Source organism: Rhinolophus hipposideros (assembly GCF_964194185.1).
Source record: "Rhinolophus hipposideros genome assembly, chromosome: X".
In the NCBI taxonomy this organism is placed as follows: Eukaryota; Metazoa; Chordata; class Mammalia; order Chiroptera; family Rhinolophidae; genus Rhinolophus; species Rhinolophus hipposideros.
In genome coordinates this window covers 20391626-20411747 of record NC_138046.1, presented here as the reverse complement: position 1 = coordinate 20411747, position 20122 = coordinate 20391626, and the positions used below count along the sequence as shown (strand labels likewise).

At 36.9% G+C, this 20122-nt stretch overlaps 1 protein-coding gene across 10 annotated transcripts in view; it reads right to left on the bottom strand.

The window, feature by feature from the left end:
• Positions 1–20122, bottom strand: part of ARHGEF6 (Rac/Cdc42 guanine nucleotide exchange factor 6) — a 116330-nt gene that overhangs the window by 41124 nt on the left and 55084 nt on the right. For all 10 annotated transcript variants that reach the window (XM_081043903.1, XM_081043900.1, XM_081043902.1 and 7 more), the window contains 3 exons: positions 10476–10570; positions 7247–7342; positions 5546–5668 (listed from right to left, as the gene is read on the bottom strand). In XM_081043903.1, the coding sequence (XP_080900029.1) occupies positions 5546–5668; positions 7247–7342; positions 10476–10570 (314 nt within the window). The remainder of the gene's footprint in view (positions 1–5545; positions 5669–7246; positions 7343–10475; positions 10571–20122) is intronic.

Below are 20122 nucleotides of genomic sequence, written 5' to 3'. Positions count from 1 at the left end.
ACAGCAAAATGAATACAAAAAAATGAGACTAGTTTAAGAGAACTCTGGGACAATATCAAGCATAACAACATTCACACCATAGGGTACCAGAAGGAGAAGAGAGAAAGCAAGAGATTGAGAACCTATTTGAAGAAATAATGATGGACAACTTTACTAACCAGGTGAAGGAAATACACATATAAACCCAGGAAGCAGAGAGAGTCCCAAACAAGATGAATCTAAACAGGTTACACACCCAGACACATTACAGTTAAAATGGAAAAGGTTAAAGACAAAGACAGAACCCTAAAAGCAGCAAGAGAAAGGTAGCTAATTACCTATATGGGAGCTCCCATTAGATTGTCAGCTGATTTCTCAACTGAAACTTTGCAGGCCAGAGGGGACTGGCAGGAAATATTAAAAGTGATGAAAATCAAGGACCTACAACCAAGATTACTCTAACTAGATAGGTTATCATTTAAAATTGAAGGACAGATAAAAAACTTCCCAGACAAGAAAAAGGTAAAGGAGTTCATCACCACCAAACCAGTATTTCAAGGAATGTTAGAAGGACTTCCTGAAGAAGGAGGACGAAGAGTAGGAAGAGGAGAAGAAGGAGGAGGAAGGAGAAAGAGAAGAAGAAGAAAGAACAAAATTATGAATAATAAAATGACAATAGCTACATAGCTATCAACAATTACTTTAAATGTAATGGATTAAATGCTCCAATCAAAAGACATGTGGTAGCTGAATGGATAAGAAAACAAGACCCTTACATATGCTGCCTACAAGAGACTCACTTCAGATTGAAAGACACACACACAGAAAGAAAATAAAGGGATGGAAAAGATATTTTATGACAATGGAAACAACCAAAAAATTGGGGTAGCAATACTTACACCAAATAAAATAGACTGTAAAACAAAGGCTGTAACAAGAGAGAAGGAAGGACCCAGTAATCCTACTTCTGGTTATTTATCTGAAGAAACCCAAAATGCTACTTCAAGGGCATGTGTAGATCCATATGTTCACTGCAGCATTGTTTACAGTGACCAGGATGTGGAGACAGTCTGGGTGTCAGCTGATGGATGAATGGATAAAGAGGAGGTGGTACACATATACAATGGGATATTGCTTGGCCATGGATGGGAATGGGTTGTTCTTGCCATCTGCGGCACCATGGATGGACCTGGAGGGTATTATGCTGAGTGGAAGAACAGACAGAGAAAGAAAGATGCAATATGATTTCGCTTATATATGGACTCTAAAGAACAAAATAAACAAACAAAACAAACAAACCCATAGATACAGAAAACATTTTGATGGTTGCCAGATGAGAAGGAGTTTGGGAGTAGGTGAAAAAAACAGGAAGGGATTAAGAAGACAAATTGTTTGTTACAAAGTAGTCATGGAAGTGTAAGGTATAGCATAAGGAATACATTCAATAATATTGTAATAACTACGTATGGCATCAGATGGGTACTAGATTTATCAGGGAGATAGTTGGGAGGAGAGTTGGAGGGCAGGGTGAAAAAAGGTGAAGGGATTAAGAAGTACAAATTCGTAGTTACAAAATAGTCATGGGGATATAAGTAAACCTTTAGGAATATAGTTAACAATATGGTAATAACAATGTATAGTGCCAGGTGGGTACTAGACTAGTCGGAGGGATCACTTCTTCTAAAATTATATAAATGTCTAACCACTATGCTGTACACCTAAAATTAATATAAAATAATATTGATTGTCAATTGTAATTGAAAATTTTAAAAAGGGGGAAAAAGGTGAAGGAGAATAATAGGTCCAAATTTCCAGGTACAAAACAAATAAGTCATGGGGATGTAATGTGCAGCATAGGGAATATAGTCAATAATATTGTGATAGCATGGGACAGTGTCAGATGGTTGCTGGACTTATCACGGTGGTCACTTCTTTATGTATATAAATATTGACTAACTATGGTATACACCTGAAACTAATATATTATTGTATGTTAGCTATATTTTAATAAAAAATCTTCTTAAAAAACCAATAATACTGCATTCCTTTGAAAAATAAAAGGGAAAAAAGAAGTGGAGGAGAAATAAAACTTTCTCAGACTAAAGAAAACTGAGGGAAATTGTCACCTATGCAAAAGTTGGTAAACAAAGTTCTTCAGAGAGAAGGAAATTTGAGTCTACATAAAAAAGAATGTCAGAAAATAACAAATTCAGGTAAAATGGAATCTTTTCTTCTTATTATTCTTAATGGATCTAATAGATAACTGTTCAAAATACTAATAGTAACAATATGTTGGGTGATTTTTGCCTCACAGATAAATGAAATGAATGAAAACAATGTTATAAGAGATGAGGGGGATGAATTGAGAACACTCTGTTATAAGTTACCTGCACTACCTATGAAATGGTAAAGTGTTATGTGAAAATGCTGTTAAATTAGTTGTAAATGGATATTATAAATTGTAGGGAAACCATTAAAATTTTGTCAGAAGAAGAATGATATGTTATGAGAGTGAAGAAAATAAAATCATATAAACTGTTTAACTAAAACCAGAGATGGCAGTAAAAGGGGTGGTGGTAAAGAAACAAAGAATAAGTGGGATGAATAGAAAACAGTTACAAACATGGTAAATATTAATCGAAGTATATCAATAATCACTTTAAATGTAAATGGTCTAAATATGCCAATTAAAAGACAGAGACTGGCAGAGTAGTTTCGAAAACACAAGACTTACATATATGTTGTCTACAAAATACAGATACATGAAAAATAAAGGGATGGAAAAAGATATATTAAAGGTAATCAAAAGATAGCTGGACTAGTTATATTTAAAAATTTTAAACAATGTACTGATAAGTGCTACAACATAGAAGAACCTTGAAAACATTATACTAAGTGAAAGAAGCCAAGCACAAAAGGCCATATGTTGTGTGATTTCACTTAAATATCTAGAATAGCAAATCCATAGTGACAAAGTATTTTTACTGGTTGCCTTGGGCTGGTAGGGGAGAATGACTACTAATGAGTATAGGTTTGTTTGGGGGTTGATAAAAAGGCTCTAAAATGGATTGTGGTGATGGTTGCACAACTCTGAATATACTAAAAATAATTCAAGAATATACGTTAAACAGGTGAATTATAAGGTATATTAATCATTACTCAAGAAAGCTGTTATATACAAAGGAAATGGTAAAGTTTTATTTCTTAAGCTAGGTGATATGTACGTGGGTGTTCATTTTATTATAATTCTTTAAATTTGCATCTAGATTATTGTCTTCATAGGTAAAATATATATCTTATTAAAAATATTTTTAGAAGTCTGACAGACCTGAATTCTAATTCTGGCTTAACAAGTTAACAGCTATGAGTTCTTTGGCAGATTACTTGACCTTTCAATCTCTTATCTGTAAAGCAGAGGTGGTAACAATAGTGACTCCCTCATAGAATTTTAAATCATGTGCCTGGCACATTGTCAGTGTTATTATTAGTTAATATGAGTTCTAAGCAGTTGAGCCACTTGTTTAAATAACCCAAAGTCATGGCTTCTCTTTCTTTAAATTCAGCTTCAATATTTGCTATTCCAGAAGAGTTCACAACTTTGATCAGAGGGAAAAAAAATTGACCTTCAAGTAGGAACTACTGAACCCTGCCTTCAAAATGTCCTTACATAACTGTTCTATAAAGTCAAGAAAGCTCCCAACAAATCAGGACAAAACCAAATTTCTGCCACTTCTGAGGACTGCTAATCAATTAGTGTTCTAGCCTGCCTCTGGGAGTTTAAGTCTGGGCCAGATTAATAGAAGAACATTCTCTTCAGTCTTGAGCAGCCTCTACAATTCATGGCCATTATGAATCGAATCTCCAGGTTAAGTCCTAAGAGCCTCTGTGTGCTGTTCTTGCTATTGTCCCACCTGGATTTCTAACATACAATTTCAAAGTTAAAACTACATCTTTAAGACTATAAGGGGAAAGGTGAAGGGATTTGGAAGCAGCTGGTAACCACAAGATGGCCTCAGGGTTTTTTTGAAAATTAATTTGGGGAAGGTATTCTATAATGTTGTAAAGATTTTGTTGGGTATCCGATGGACATGCGTCCTATTTGGGAGACCACCTCAGGAATACTGTGGATACCTGATCATGGCATTGTACACCATTGTACACTAAACATTAATGAATGCCAACTATAATTTTATATATATAATGTGATGGTTCAGTGTGAGGTCGGAGGGATAGTGGATGGGGGGAGGGGGGTTCACAGTATGAGGGATATAAATGATGAACGTCTAAGTATTACCTTGTTTTGTACACCTGAAACTAATAAATAAATAAATTAATTAAAAAAAAAAGCTAGCAGAAAAATTTTAGTTAAAATTTGAGTTAAATGACCTCATATGAAACAAATTTACTCCAATTCATTATTGACTTATAGATCTGCTGCTTGATGAAAATGTCTAGTGAAATAATGTGCATATGGGTATAATACACAGGATGAGATTATAAAAAATAAAAATTATTGGAAATGTGGTTTACTTTCATAATAAGCCTATGATATGGTTTGATCTATTACCATTTGCTTGTACTTACAATCAAAATACCAAATAAACAAATTTTGAATAAATGGAAAAATACATTAAAAAAAAAAAAAAAAAAGACTATCACACAGTGTTCTGGCCCAGAGGAATGTGTCAGTGAATGTGTCAGGGATGGGTAATCAGAGGGTAAGGAAGGGTAAGGAAGGGTAGGAGATTTATACCAGTCCCTTGCAAGGACTCTTAAAGGAGACAGGATTCTGTTGTCCTCCATGAATCAAAACAATTTATATTCAATGTATAATTATTATCAGAACCCTTTCCATGTTACTACCTGCCTTTTAACCATAGCACTGTCTGAGACTTCTTCTATCAGACAAAGGGAAATTGAAAAAGAGATGAACCTAGGCAGTTAAGCTATTTGTCAGCAACTCAGATAATTCATTGGGACACAGGAAGGCTAAACCATTGGATCTGTATAGAATTTTACTTCAGGAATGCCTTCCCTAATCCTTCTCTCACACCCATGAAGTTGATATCAAGTTGCAAAGTCTTACAGCATCTTTTTAATTACCCTTTTGTATACAACATGTTTACAATATTTCGTATCTGTCTTTTCCTCAAGATTCTATGCACCATGAGGGGAGGGACCATCTCTTCCTTGTTCACTACTGTATCCCTATCAGCTACTGTGTTTCCCCGAAAATAAGACCTAACCGGAAAATAAGCCCTAGCATGATTTTTCAGGATGACATCCCCTGAACATAAGCCCTAATGCGTCTCTTGAAGCAAAAATGAATATAAGACCAGGTCTTACTTTCGGGGAAACATGGTAGTACAGGACCTTGCACATATTAGGTGCTCAGTAATTTGTTTGTTGCATTAATAAACAACTAATTCGTGTAACAATTAATCAATTCTGGCATGATGAATGAAAATTAAGAGTTTGACTGGAGACCTTGAATTTCCAATGAGGTGGTCCTAGGAAAGGATCTCATTGTAAAACAGCTTATTTGGGGGAAATGTTAACGATTTACCTGTGTTGGGTGAGTACATTTACAGCTGAAGGATGATTTGCACAGTAAGCCAGGTACATAGATTTAAAATGAGGCATGAGGTTCAGTAGACATCCTCCTACTTTGTGTTGGTTTTCTGGAAACCTGTAGGCAAAACAGGTGAAACACAGAATGTAAAAAAAACAGGGGATAAAGGAAGATGATTCTAATTAAACCTAGAAACACGCAAATGTTTCAAATTCTTTTGCCAAAGTTAAAAAAGAAACTATATTACAACCATTTATCCATGAAATGCAAGTACTTGACCAGTGCTTTAACTCTAGCCACTAAACATAGTGCCAATACGTAGGGTCAGATACTTATTAGGAATCAGTAGGTAAGGTTTTCTTTTAAGATGCTTATTCAAATTATAATATTCAAATTTGTAGCTGAGCACACTAAAATTACTGTTGGCTAATTTAGATGAAGTTCAAGTACAGACAAAACTAACAATCCAGAAAGGAATATTATATAGTCTTGGTGGCCCAGTGGTTGATAGGCAGCGTGGCCTCGAGATTTTAGGGGGGTGGTAGATGAGGGTAAATGGGGTCTAATATATGGTAATGGAAGGAGAACTGACTCTGGGTGAACACACAGATATATAGATGATGTATTACAGAATTGTACACTTGAAACCTATGTAATTTTATTAACCATTGTCACCCCAATAAATTTTAATTAAAAAAGGCAGACAAAACAAAAATATACCTATTTAAAATTAATTTTGCAAATAACAATTCACCCATTTCCATTTGTAGAAAAATCAGAAAAGCACAGTAAAGAAAAAAATTACTCAGAATACCACCATTCAGAGATATCTGTTATAATGATTTTGTCATATTCATTGGACTTTTTCTGCATTTCTCTATAAAATGGAAAACAAAGATTACAAATCTGGTTTGTAATCTACTCTTCTCATTTAGTGACCACCTTTCCATATCAATAATCTGGATCTATATCAGCATTTGGAGTGGCTCCTCAGGTCTCTTTATTGTGGGCTCTCATCATCTTCTTCCCGCGATAACCACCCGTGTCCCATAAAGTTCAAGAAATAGGGAATCACCCCGATTTCCCTATGGACAATGAAAGTCACCAACTTCTCCGAAATACACTAGTTGAAAAATTAATCCTGCTACAGAAATATACTGCCTGATGATCATTACAGTCGTTCTGTAGTATGAAGTTGAACACTTTAACAATCTAGCTAGCCATCAAATATGTGTTGTGGTTCACATAAAGATATACTTTTCCTTTCCCCACTTTTCATATCTTTCAACTGTTAATATAATAGATGTGATACCAGGAGTGATCAAAAGAGAAAAACAAGCTTGTGAAACTGAATGAATAACTGAATAACTTTTCCAAGTAATTTGCAATATACCAAAGAAAATATCTAATCGATGTCAAAGGCATCATCCATGGTCCATTGAGACCTTATTTGTCTCTTATACTGACCACAAGCAGTAAATTGATATGATTTTTAAATAAAGTCAAAACTACAACTAGTGGTTTGACAATGTGAGTACCACCACCTGGTGCATTTTCTCTGCAATGGCATAATTTATCAAAATCGTAACAAATGCATAAATATAAAGTGCCCCCTATCTAAGACAACAGTTAAAAGGAAAACAAAACATAAAAGCAACGGTGCTGGCTATCCTTATGGCAATATAAGACACTTACTTTGAACATTCTTCCAAGGCTTGACAGAGAGTCTGTTGAAATGTGCATATTTCCTCGAAGTTTCCCAATAAAGATGTAAACTCCACAGTACTCAGACTGAAAAAAAAAATATATATATATGTAGTATCCGTGACTAGAACTTGAGAATGGCTCCAGTTATCTATCTCTAGTCTGGCGAGCTAATAGTTTGCTAATAAGTGTCAAATGGGACAAGGGAAGCAATCCCTATATTTTAACGTTTACTTTTCAATTATACCAATTCTGGTTTCAAGCAATCTTCTAAAGTTTCTTTCCTTGATTTCCCTTTTCCATAATAAGAATAATGATCCTAAAGAAAATGAGTGTTTGATATTTTATAAGTGTTTGTTAGTTATTTTACAAAGCAATGAGTAAATGAGTAACAAGTACTTAATATCGAAGTATCTACAGAGAACAGACTGGTGGTTGCCAGAGGTGTGTGTGAGGATGGACAAAATGGGTGAAGGGAGTCAAAAGATACAAACTTCCAGTTATAAAATAAATAAGTCATGGAGATGTAATGTACAGCCTGGTGACTATAGTTAATAACACTGCGTTGCATATTTGAAAGTTGCTAAGAAAGTAGCTCTTAAAAGTTCTCATTATAAGAAAAAAAGTTTTATAACTATGTAGGGTGATGGCTGTTAAGTAGACTTATTGTGGTAAGCATTTTTCAATATATACATACATCAAATCATTACATTGTGCACCTGAAACTAATACAATATTATATGTCAATTATACCTCAATAAAAAATGTTAGCCTCTAAATAAGTAAAATACATATCACAGGTGGGAATATGTGTAAAAACTGTTGAGTATTCTCTTCTAGAGGAGCTGGGAAAGTAATGGAAAGGTATTACATATGTTCATACACCTATAATACATGGGAAAAAGAGCAAAATCCATTTTCTCCTAAATGAGAATGCTCACAAATCAACTAAAGGAAATCTTTATGAAAAGAAGTAGGAGGAAAGAAAATAATACTGATTTGTTTATTTTTGGAGTGGAATGGGGTCAAGTAAAAGGAAACTGAACAATTTCATCCAGGGCCTCCATACTAAGACTTTTCTCAATCATTCTTCCCTATCAAATGCTAGTAGGTGGTAATAACAAGAGCCAAAAAGACTCATACAGCGTTTTACACGTACACAAGCATTTTACAATTAATAACTCATTTGAACCTTACAACAACTTTATGATGCAGGTACTACTGCTGTTTCCATTTTACATGTAAGGAAGCCCAGACACGGAGAGGTTAAGCAAATCACCCAAAGTCACAAAGCCAGTGAATGGTGAAGCCAGAATGTGAATCAAAACACTCTAGCTCTTAACTACTTTTGGAGAGAAAACTTTGCTGAAGATTTCCTTAAAAGGCCAGTGTCTGCTACATGTCCTTTCTCCTTAATATAATAATACTAAGGGAATGTTTCCAAGACAGTAATTTTTGCTGACAAAGAAAAGGAAGACCCAAACATTACTAGTAACCTCTAGAGTATAAAAAGCTCCCAGTTCCTCCATTGTAATGCTCTCCTGAACCACAAGCTGGAAAACCCCTATTATGGGTATCAAAAGCGAAACCTTCAGCCAGCTTCCCTGGCTGTTGCTCTCCCACAGCTCCAAGAATCTGATTTGAGTGCCTACTTGAACCTGACTGGGGGCTTCTTTGGCCCCTTCAAGATTAGAAAACAAACTGTCTGGTTGGCTCAAATCACTCTGGGATCTACAATACAGAACCAGTGGAAACTTACTCTGACCGCATTTTGAATTTATTTGAGAACAGTGCAGTTCTGACTCAGGTCTCTCACTTCCTCTGCCCCAGCTCTTTCCCTTTCCTTTCTTCTTACTGTTTCTTGATGGCTAATCAGTCGCTCCTTCATTTGAAATCTTACCATCTCCATTCCCAGGGTTACCACTTCAGTTTCCCTCTCCTCCTCTACTTGTCACCTCCAGAAAATGGAAGGCACATTTCATTCGGTGGCAGGAGACACCGTGGGTCCAGCCTGGCCACTGCCCGGCTGTGTAATGGGTATGGCAGTAAGCCTTTCTGGACTTCAGTTTTCTTATTCATTCAATGGGGATAGTCATTTCTTCCAGGGCACTAGAGTCAATGATTCACTGAGGTCCATTCAGCTCTAAAAACTATGATTCACAGAACACTTCATGTTTTACATAATAATGACAAAAGACACTTTGTTGCTGATCATGTTTAAATTCTTACAAAAGACAGAAATACAAAATTATTTCATACTGAAGTAAGATTCCCATAGTGCCATGAAAATAACCAAGTGGAAAATTAGGAAGATATTACGCCTAAGCAAACACAATTTGAAAAAAAGGAGAAAAATAATGGAATATATTGAACTTATTTAAACCCGAAGTCAAAAAAAGTTTAGGCCACTGTCTAACAAAAGTAAACTCTTACTGAGGTTAAAGAGGAGGCTTTTGTCCTCCATTGTACAGACCAACTGCTAAATTTTCTATTTTACTTATAGATCATAATTTCTAATAAAGTTTAATCAATTAACATAAAAATGCAAACAAATGCTGTTAGCCACTGTTCGTTAAATGTGCCATGCCTATAATCACACACACACAAATGACTGGTCAATATCTTTCTTTTATGAAAACTAAGTTTTCAATTCTGGCCTCAGATAATCACTTCAGACTTCTAAGACAAAAATAAGATTTGAACATTTAATTTTAAAGAACGTTTTAATATCTCCTTATCATTCACTTTTGCCTGGGTAAAATACTAGCTTGACTCGCTCTTATGAACTCTCATAAAATGCCACACTCTTTCCACTCTCAGAGCCTGGGAAATAGTTTCTGTCCTGGCAAGGAAAGGTCAGAGTGAGCACAAGAATTTCCAGTTTATGTGCTTTCTGCATAAAAACACCAACAAGTTCTTTTTTCTGTAAGGTGAAACCAGATGTATCACTTCTAAAAACATACAAGATAAAAATTGTGACAGACAGAAATGCAGATCTTCTCTTCCCTTCCACAGCCAGAAGAGAAAGAAAGCCAAGCAAGCTCTTGAAAGGCAACAGCTTGCATAATTTCTGTTGCTTTGACCATGTTCTTGGCAACCTATGATCTGTGGAAATTCTTCTAAAGGGCAAAATCAATTATTCGGTGACATAAGAGTAATGATTCCATATGCTGACATTATCTTGCTTTATTTAGTGAGGGGGTTAAAATATAAATCTTACTTGCTGTTAGACTGCAGGGGTCTTAAATAAGTAACAAGAAGAGACTGAAGTTCTTTAGCATAATCTTTTTCAGTGTCCAGGATGTTCTGTAACACCTATGGAGAAACAAAGGTCAAGGTATTGTAATTGTCAGGACAATCCAAGGTAAAATATAGCTTTAGATCTTTTCATCAAATTACTAGCAAAGAAGTCCCATTGACTCAGGCTAGTACTGTAAGTAAGAAGCACAAAGTCTAAATGCACTTTCTTGCATTCATTGCATCACAACTAGTTATAGTGTTTGTCAGACAAACTATAACTCAAACACAATTTTTCAGAGTTACCCATAATTGAAGGAGTCTTGCCATTTACACAGTAAAATTCAAAATGCTTCTGTGGTGCTTTAAATCATTTTATCCTCAGGAAAGTTCTCAGTTAGCTAACAAAGGATCATTATTCCTATTTTATGCACAAAAAAATTGAGACTAAAGCAGGTCCTTGAATAACATCTTCATTCAACATCATCCCGTTATAACGTTAATGAGATGCCGTAGGAACCTAACTCTTGTTTATATCAATTAGCCTATGATAAAATTAGTTTTGTTATATGTCGTTTCACTTAATCACACAACCTATCAGTGATGTTAAGTAAGGACTTACTGTAGTGATTCAATGTCAGGATAATTTAATGATAATCGATGTCAAACATCACAAAATATTTTTTTAAGTAATGTTTTTTATGAGACCTTTAGGGGACAAAATCTGAAGACACTGAATTTTTTTTTTGACACTGAATTTTTAAACAGGATTAAAACTGGTTTTTTAATAAAGGTAAAAGGTGCTAGCATGAACAATACGAAGAGAAACAGGAAGCTGAAATGTGAGGAATTTCACAAGAGAAATAATGCTTATCAATATTATTAGTGATAACCAAATTAAACCTTATGTATAGGCATACAATTTCTCTTCCCTCATCAGTCCTACGACACATGCTCTTCCCCAGCTTCTGGAGGCAGCTACACCCTTCATTTTGTGCTCCTAGAGATAACCAAACTAACATTTTGATATATTTTCTCTCGTATCTCCTAATTCTTTCAACAAAAAATTCACTGAATGTCTATGCAAAATGCCGTGCTTCCCACAGGAAGTTTCCACTCTATTTGTAGAGGCAAACATTAAATGGGGGATCACAAGACAATGTGAGGCATTCTTAGCTAGGAGAAGCCCCTAAATCTATCAATATGCCAGACATATACTCACAAGACAATGCATGATGACTTGCTTTTAAAGGTGGAATAGACAAAACTAGTGGAGCCCAGGTAGCTGTGGGCATTTTGGGAAACAACTGGGCTGATGGGTGGTTATCCAGGCTCTGCTACTGACTCACAGGTTGCTTCAGTTTAAAGATTTCAATTGCCTCATCTCGAATTGTGACATTTCCTACCTCATGGACCACTGTAAAGAGGTAGTGAGACACTGAACAGGTAGTTGCTGGGTAAGTGGGAAACAGTCCCACCAATTTAAGGGGTTAAAAAATGATTTCCGAATGGCAGCAGTTTGACATTTCAGACCAGATAACTCCTGTGAGGGGGTGCCCTGTGCACTATAGGACATTTAGCAGCATCTCTGACTTCCACCCACTAGATGCCAGTTGCACGCCAACCACTACCCCAGTTACGACAAGTAAAAATATGTCCAGACATTGTCAAATGTCACATGAAGAACAATATCACCCCAGGTTGAGAAGCATTGCTTTGGAAAAACACAGACCACAGGGTGGCTTCAAAAGCTGGGGTTTAAATAGTAGCTCCACCTTCCCAGTCACTCATGTCTACTTTCAGTTCCTCTTTTCCTCAGGAATTACTCTCTAAAGGTATAAGTAAATCCAAGGGCCTGGAGGTATTAATGCTTTCTCAAATTAATCCAGTGATGGAACAGAAGTGTTACCCCCTATAGAAAGTTTAAGCACAGCAAAGGAAATAAGAAACTATCTTAAGATGAATAAAAAGGAAAACACAACATAAAAAAAAAATATGGGATACTGTTAAAGCAGTGCTTAGGAGACAGATATATAGCTGTAAATACCTATATCAAATAAGGAAAAAGAGGACTTCTGCTTTCTGGTCCAGCATTTAAGGAGCTTGTACATCATTACTCCATCTTAATGACAAGTAAATAGGTGAATAATCTGTGTGTGGGGTGTCAGGGAATTGAGGTCACGGGAAAATGCTACCCCCAAAATTGGAGAGATAGACAGGCTGATACAGAGAATCAAAACTTGCTGAAGCAGAAGCCTCAATGGGAATCAGTACCAGGGTAGGAAAACCTGAACTGAAATGATGAATAGCGGGGGGATCAGTGTGAACAAACCTGAGAGTTAAAAACTTGAGGGGCCCAGTTATAGGGAAGCCTACCGATACTTTTGTGAGTTTCACTTTCAGTAGTTCTACTGGGTTGTCACAATGAAGATAGAACAATCCTCTTCATGCTTCAGAGGAAGGAAGAGAATAATAGCCATTTTGAAACACACCAGAGTATTCTGTTCTTTGTAACAAGGTCTGCTCTCAAGAGAGAAATGATTTTACCAGAACCTAACCTACTGGGGTTTTATCAGAGCTTAACATACCTAGGAAAAAGGAATTACCTCTAGCCCCACATAAGGGTGGGGGAAAAAAAACCTGAGAAACACTGGTAGAGTTCATGGTCTGTGGGCATAAGCTTACCAAAAGACTGAGACCTAATCATAGGACTTTAGAACACTTCCCCACACCTCACCACCACATTTCTAAAGGCCTATTTACTGAAGTTCCTTCTTTTTTCTAGTACAACTTGTCTGGCTTTCAACAAAAAATTGCAAAGCATACTAAAAGGTAAAAAACACAGTTTGAAGAGAAAAAGCAAACATTAGAACCAGAGTCAAATATGGCAGGAATGTTGGAATTATCAGACCAGGATTGCATTTTTTTAAATTTTTTAAATAATTATTTTATTTTATTTTTTATTTTTATTTTTTTAAGAAGGGTGCAGCTCACGGTGGCCCATGTGGTGATGGAACTGGCCATGCTCTAACCAACTGAGCTAACTGGTCACTCTCAGACCAGGATTTTAATGTAATTACGATAAATATGCTAAGACCTCTAATGGAAAAAGTAGACAGCATGCAAGAACAGATAGGTAATGTAAGAAGAGAGAAATGCTAAGAAAGAATAAAAATAAAATGCTAAATATTAAAAACACTATAAGAGCAATGAAGAATGCCTTTGATGAGTTTGTTAGTAGACTGAGCCACTGAGGAAAGAACCTTTGAGCTTGAGGATATGTCAATAAAAACTTCTAAAACTGAAAAACAAATAGAAAAATGACTGAAAATAATGGAACAGAATATTTGAGAACTGGGGAACAACTACAAAAGGCATAACATGTGTGATGAGAATACCAGAAGGAGAAGAAAGAAAGAACAGAATAAAATAAACATTTGAAAGAACAATGACTGAAAATTTTTCCAAATTAATGTCAGACCCAGGAAAAACCAAGCAGAATAAATGTCAAAAATCCCACCTAGGCATGTCATTTTCAAACATCAGAACAATCAAAGACAAAGAGAAAAAAATCCTGAAAGAAGCCGGAGGAAAATAACAGCTTACCTACAGAAGAGCTTATATAAGAATTATATCTGACTTCTCCTCAGAAACCATTCAAGTAAGAGTCGAATACTTTTGAATATTGAAGAGTGGAGTGAAATATTTAAAGTGTTGAGAGGAAAACAAACAAACAAAAAAACATCAACCCGGAATTGTGTATCCTGTGAAATTCTTTTTCAAAATCGAGAAGAAATAAAGACTTTCTCAGAGATACAAAAATAAAGGGAACTTTTTTGCCAGTAGACCTGCCTTGCAAGAAATGTTTTTAAAAAGTTCTTCAGAGAGAGGGAAAATGTGAAAGGTCAGACACTCAGATCTCTATAAAGGAAGAAAGCATGAGAGAAGGAATAAGTGAAGGTAAAGTAAAAATCTTTTATTTTTCTTATTTTTTACTGATCTTACAGATAACAGTTTTTTCAAAATGATAATAGAAACAATGTATTAGATTATATATGTTTATATATAATACCCTGTTTCCCCGAAAATAAGACCTAGATGGACAATCAGCTTTAATGCATCTTTTGGAGCAAAAATTAATATAAGACCCAGTATTATGTTATATTACAATATTACATTACATTACATTACATTACATTATATTATATTAAAGACCGGTCTTATATTATAGCAAAATAAGACCAGGTCTTATATTAATTTCTGCTCCAAAAGATTCATTAGAGCTGATTGTACAGCTAGGTCTTATTTTTGGTGAAATGCAGTATGTATGTATGCTTATGTATAAGTGAAACGAATGACAACAATGATACGTGGATGGGAGGAAGGAATTAGGAATTCTTTGTAATTATAAGTTATTCACACTACCTGTGAAGCAGTATAGTATTATTTAAAAGTGGACTTGGACTAGTTCAAAATTATATTGCAAATCATAGGGCAATCACTAAAACAAGTAAAATAATTTCTAGAAAGACACAAACTACCAAAACTGACTCACAAAGAAATAGAAAATCTGAATAGACCTATAACAAGTAAAGAGATTGAATTAGTATTCAAAACAATTTCACATAAGTTAAAGCCCAAGATGAAATGGCTTTACTGATTGATACTACCAAAAGTTTAATTCACATCAATCCTACACAAATCCTTAAAATCCTGGAAAAGAAGAACAAAGTTAGAGGGTTACAATTTCCAATTTCAAAAATGAATAAAAAGCTACACTAACAAGACAGTTTAGTACTGGTATAGGATAGATATATAGATCAATACAATAGAATTGAGAGTCCAGAAATGAACTTGTTCAATTGATTTTTGACAAGGGTAACAAGACCTTTCAATAGGGAAGAAACAGCCTTTTCAACAACTGGATAGCTACATGCAAAAGAAAGAATATTTACTCCTACTTCACACCATACACAAAAATTAATTCAAAATGGATTCAAGACTTAAAACTACAAAAATCTCTTGTTGGGGTTATCACTTTGCGAGGGGTGTAAATAAATGTCTAATCATTATGTTGTTTTGTACACCTGAAATTAATAATAAAAAAACTACAAAAGTCTTAGAAGAAAACAAAGAAGGAAACCTTCATGACCTTGGATTTAGTAATGGAATCTTGGATGACACCAAAAGCACAAACAACAAGAGAAAAATTAGATAAACTAGAATTCTTGAAAATTGGGGGGGAAAAATGTATGTCAAAGGACATTATCAAGAAAGACAAAAGATGGGCCGGCCCGGTGACTCAGGTGATTGGAGCGCCATGCTCCTAATACCTAGGTCACTGGTTCTATTCCCACATGGGCCAGTGAGCTGCGCCCTCTACAGCTAAGATTGTGAACAATGGGTCTCCCTGGAGCTGGGCTGCTGTGAGCAGCCAGAGCTTGGCGTGAGCTGCTGCGGGCTGCTGTGTGCTGCCGTGGGCTGCTGTGTGCAGCCATGAGTGGTCGGTGGCCAGCAAGAGTGGCCAGCAGCCAATGTGAACAGCCGGCAGGCGGCAACAGCAGCCGTGAGCTGCTGTGAGCGGCTGATCAACCACCGGTGACAGACCGCCTCAGCCAGGGGAGGCGCAAGGCTCATAACACCAGCCTGGGCCAGGGAGCTGTGTCCTACACAACTAGACTGAGAAACAACAGCTTCAACCGGAGTAGGGGTGGAGGGAGGAGGAAGAAAGGGGGGAAAATACAGAAATTTAATATTCAGGGGGGAAAAAGAAAGACAAAAGACAACCTACAGAATGGAAGAAATATTTACAAATCATATATCTGATAAGAGTCTAGTATCCAGAATATATAAAGAACTCTTACAACTCAGCAATTAAAATAATCAATTAAAAGTTGGCCAAAAGATTTGAATAAACATTTCTCCAAAGAAGATATACACATGACCAATAAGCACATGAAAAGATACATCATTAACCACTAGGGAAACTCTAATGAAAACCACAATGAGATACTACTTCATACTCATTAGGGTGGCTATAATAAAAAGGAAAAAAAAAACAGACAATAACAAGTGTTGGTGAGGATGTGGGAAACCTGGAACCCTCATAAACAGCTGGCGGGAATGTTAAAAGGTTTAGCTGCTGTGGAAAACAGGTTGGCAGTTCCTCAAAAAGTTAAACATACAGTTACCAAATGACCCAGCAATTCCACTCCTAGAGAAATGAAAACATATGTCCACACAAAATTTTGCACATGAATTTTCATAGCAGCATTATTAATAATAACCAAAACGTAGAAATAAGCCACAGGTCCATCAACTGATGAATGGATAAACAAAACCTGGTATAGCCATATAATAGATTATTCAGCCATAATAAGAAAAGAAGTATGGATCAAGGATGAACCTTGAGAATATTATGCTAAGTGAAAGAAGTCAGACTCAAAAGAACAAATATTGTATGGTTCAATTTATATGAAATGTCCAGAACAGGCAAAATCCACAGAAATAGAAAGTAGATTAGTGGTGATTCTGAGTTCCTCCAATCCAGATGGCAGAGTAGGTAAATGATGTGCTTACCTAGTCCCATGACAACATTAAAATTACAACTAAATTACAGAAAAATCAACCTGGAGAACCATCTGAAGACTAGCTGAACATAAGTCCTACCACGTTTCCCCTAAAATAAGACCTAGCCGGACAATAAGCTCTAATGTGTCTTTTGGAGCAAAAATTAATATAAGACCTGGTCTTATTTCACTATAAGGCCAGGTATAATATAATATAATATAATATAATATAATATAATATAATATAATATAATACTGTCTTATATTAATTTTTGCTCCAAAAGACACATTAGAGCTGATTGTCTGACTAGCTCTTATTTTGGGGGAAACACAGTATAACTAAAGATATAAAGAAGAAGCCATGACGAGACTGATAGGAGGGGCAGAGATGCAGAACTGGCTGGCCTCACACCCATGTGTGGAGGTTGAAAATCAGGAGGGATATCTCAGCTGCAGAGGTCCTCCCTGAGGAGCAAGGGATCCCAGCCCCACACCAGCCTCCCCAGCTCAGAGCTCCAGTGCCAGAATGACCGACCAGCCCCCACAACATATGGCTGCAAAAATTATCAGGGATTCTGTCTGTCCAGGTGAGACAGAAGACTGCTGGAAACCCAGGTGTCCTCTTAAAGGGCCCACACACAGACTCTCTTTTTCCCAGGCACTCACCCTGAGCTCCTGTGGAGGGACAGCAGCTTAGTAGGTACCAGAGACACATAAAGAGAGACTGAGTTGTGTGACTTCAAAGCAAGGGCTAAAGGGACAGCCACTGTTTTCCCTGTGTTCAGCCCTCTTCCTGCACAACCTGCGGGCAGGCACCATCTTTCCTATGTTGAGCTCTCCCCACACATGGCCAAATCTGAATCTGTGTTGGCCTGGTGAACTCTGCTTGCTCCATCCTGGTGACTCTTTGGGATCCCACCTCACACAGCCCCCACACTGCCTGAGGCTCTTTTGGTGGCAGGCAAATGGCATTGATCCTCGATACAGTCTTTCTTGGACAACACATGGGGGTCCAAGAGCCTCAAGCAGTTGGCAGCAGCCCTTGGGGTGCCCTTGGCCATTTGCTGAGATGCCCCAGGCCCAGTATTAGTGGCAGCTGGCCTTGGTTCACACAATGGCTTCTCTCATTCCAGGTACAGCACAGGCAATGACAACTGCAGATTACTTTGTAGCTTCTACCAGGTAGCCCTGGGGCAGACACGGGCAACTACTGACCTTGGACTGCATAGGAGCCCCTCCCAAGAGGCCCCCAAACCAACATATTCAGTAGCCAGCTTCAGACCACAACAGAGCACAACCTGATTACCCCCACAGCCAGTACAACCAAAGGGTATTCTTGGCAGGCACCAGAACCTACTGGAGCAAATCCTGCTCCATGGAGTTATCACCAGCACAGTGGCTCGTATGCTGTGGTGGTGGCCAACCCTCACAGCCAGTCAGCCTGAGGGTCAATGCCAGCCATTTATGTGCCAACAGCAATCAAGGCTCAAACACAACAGGAGGGAACACACAACCCACACAAGCGACACACCTGAAGCACCTGGCACAGATGATCAGGAAGACTGTTCCACTGGGCCTCACAGAAAATCTACTATATGAGGCCACCCCGCCAAGACTGGGAGATGTAGCAGATCTACCTAATACATAGAAATATACACAGACAGGCAGACAAACAGGGAGATAACAAAACATGTAACAAATGAAAAAAAAGGAGAAAACTCCAGAAAAAGAACTAAACCGAATGGAGGCAAACAATCTACGAGATACAGAGTTCAAAACACTGGTTATAAGGATGCTCAAGAAACTTATGGGAAGAATAGATGAACTCAGTGACAACTTCAACAAAGACATAGTAAGCATAAAAAATAACATAGAAACCATAAAAAAGAACCAGTCAGAAATAAAGACTACAATAACTGAAATGAAGAATCCACCAGTAGAAATCACCTGCAGACTAGATGAAGCAGAGGATTGAATCAGCAATTTGGAAGACAAGGTAGAAGAAAACACTCAATTGAAAAACAAAAGAGTTTAAAAAATGAGGATCACAGACCTCTGGGACAATATCAAACATACCAACATTTGCATCATAGGGGTACCAGAAGGAGAAGCGAGAAAGCAAAGTTCAAAAACCTATCTGAAGAAATAATGACGGAAAACTTCCCTAACCTGGAGAAGGAAATAGACATACAAGCCCAGGAAGTGCAGAGTCTCAAACAAGATGAACCCAAACAGGCCCACACCAAGGCACATCATAATTAAAATGGCAAAGATTGAAGTCAAGGAAAGAATCCTAAAAGCAGCAAGAGAAACGTAGCTAGTTACCTACAAGGGAGCTCCCATAAGATTCTCAGTTGATTTCTCAACAGAAACTTTGCAGGCCAGAAGGGATTGGCATAAAATATTCAAAATGACGAAAAGCGAGGAACTGCAACCAAGACTTCTCTACCAAACAAGGCTATCATTTAAAATTGAAGGAGTGATAAAGAGCTTCCTAAACAAGAAAAAGCTAAAGGAGTTCATCACCACCAAACCAGTATTATAAGAAATGTTAAAGGGAATTCTTTAAGAAGAAGAGGGGGGAGGAAGAACACAAATACGAATAATAGAATGGCAATAACTATGTATCTATGAATAATCACTTTAAATGTAAGTGGATTAAATATTCCAATGAAAAGATACAGGGTAGCTGAATGGATAAGAAAACAAGACCCATACATATGCTGTCTACAAGAGACCCACTTCAGATCAAAAGACACACAGACACTGAAAGTAAAGGGATGGAAAAAGATATTTCATGCAATCATTTCCATAATGAAAAAAAAAAGCTGGGGTGGTAATACTCATATCAGACAAAATGACTTTAAAACAAAGGCTATAGTGAGACAAAGAGGGACACTACATTATGATAAGGGGATTGATCAAACCAGACGATATAACTCTTGTAAACAATTATGCACCCAATGTAGGAACACCTAAATATATAAAGCAAATACTGACCGACATAAAGGGAAAGACAGACAGTAATACAGTAATTGTAGGGAACTTTAACACCCCATTG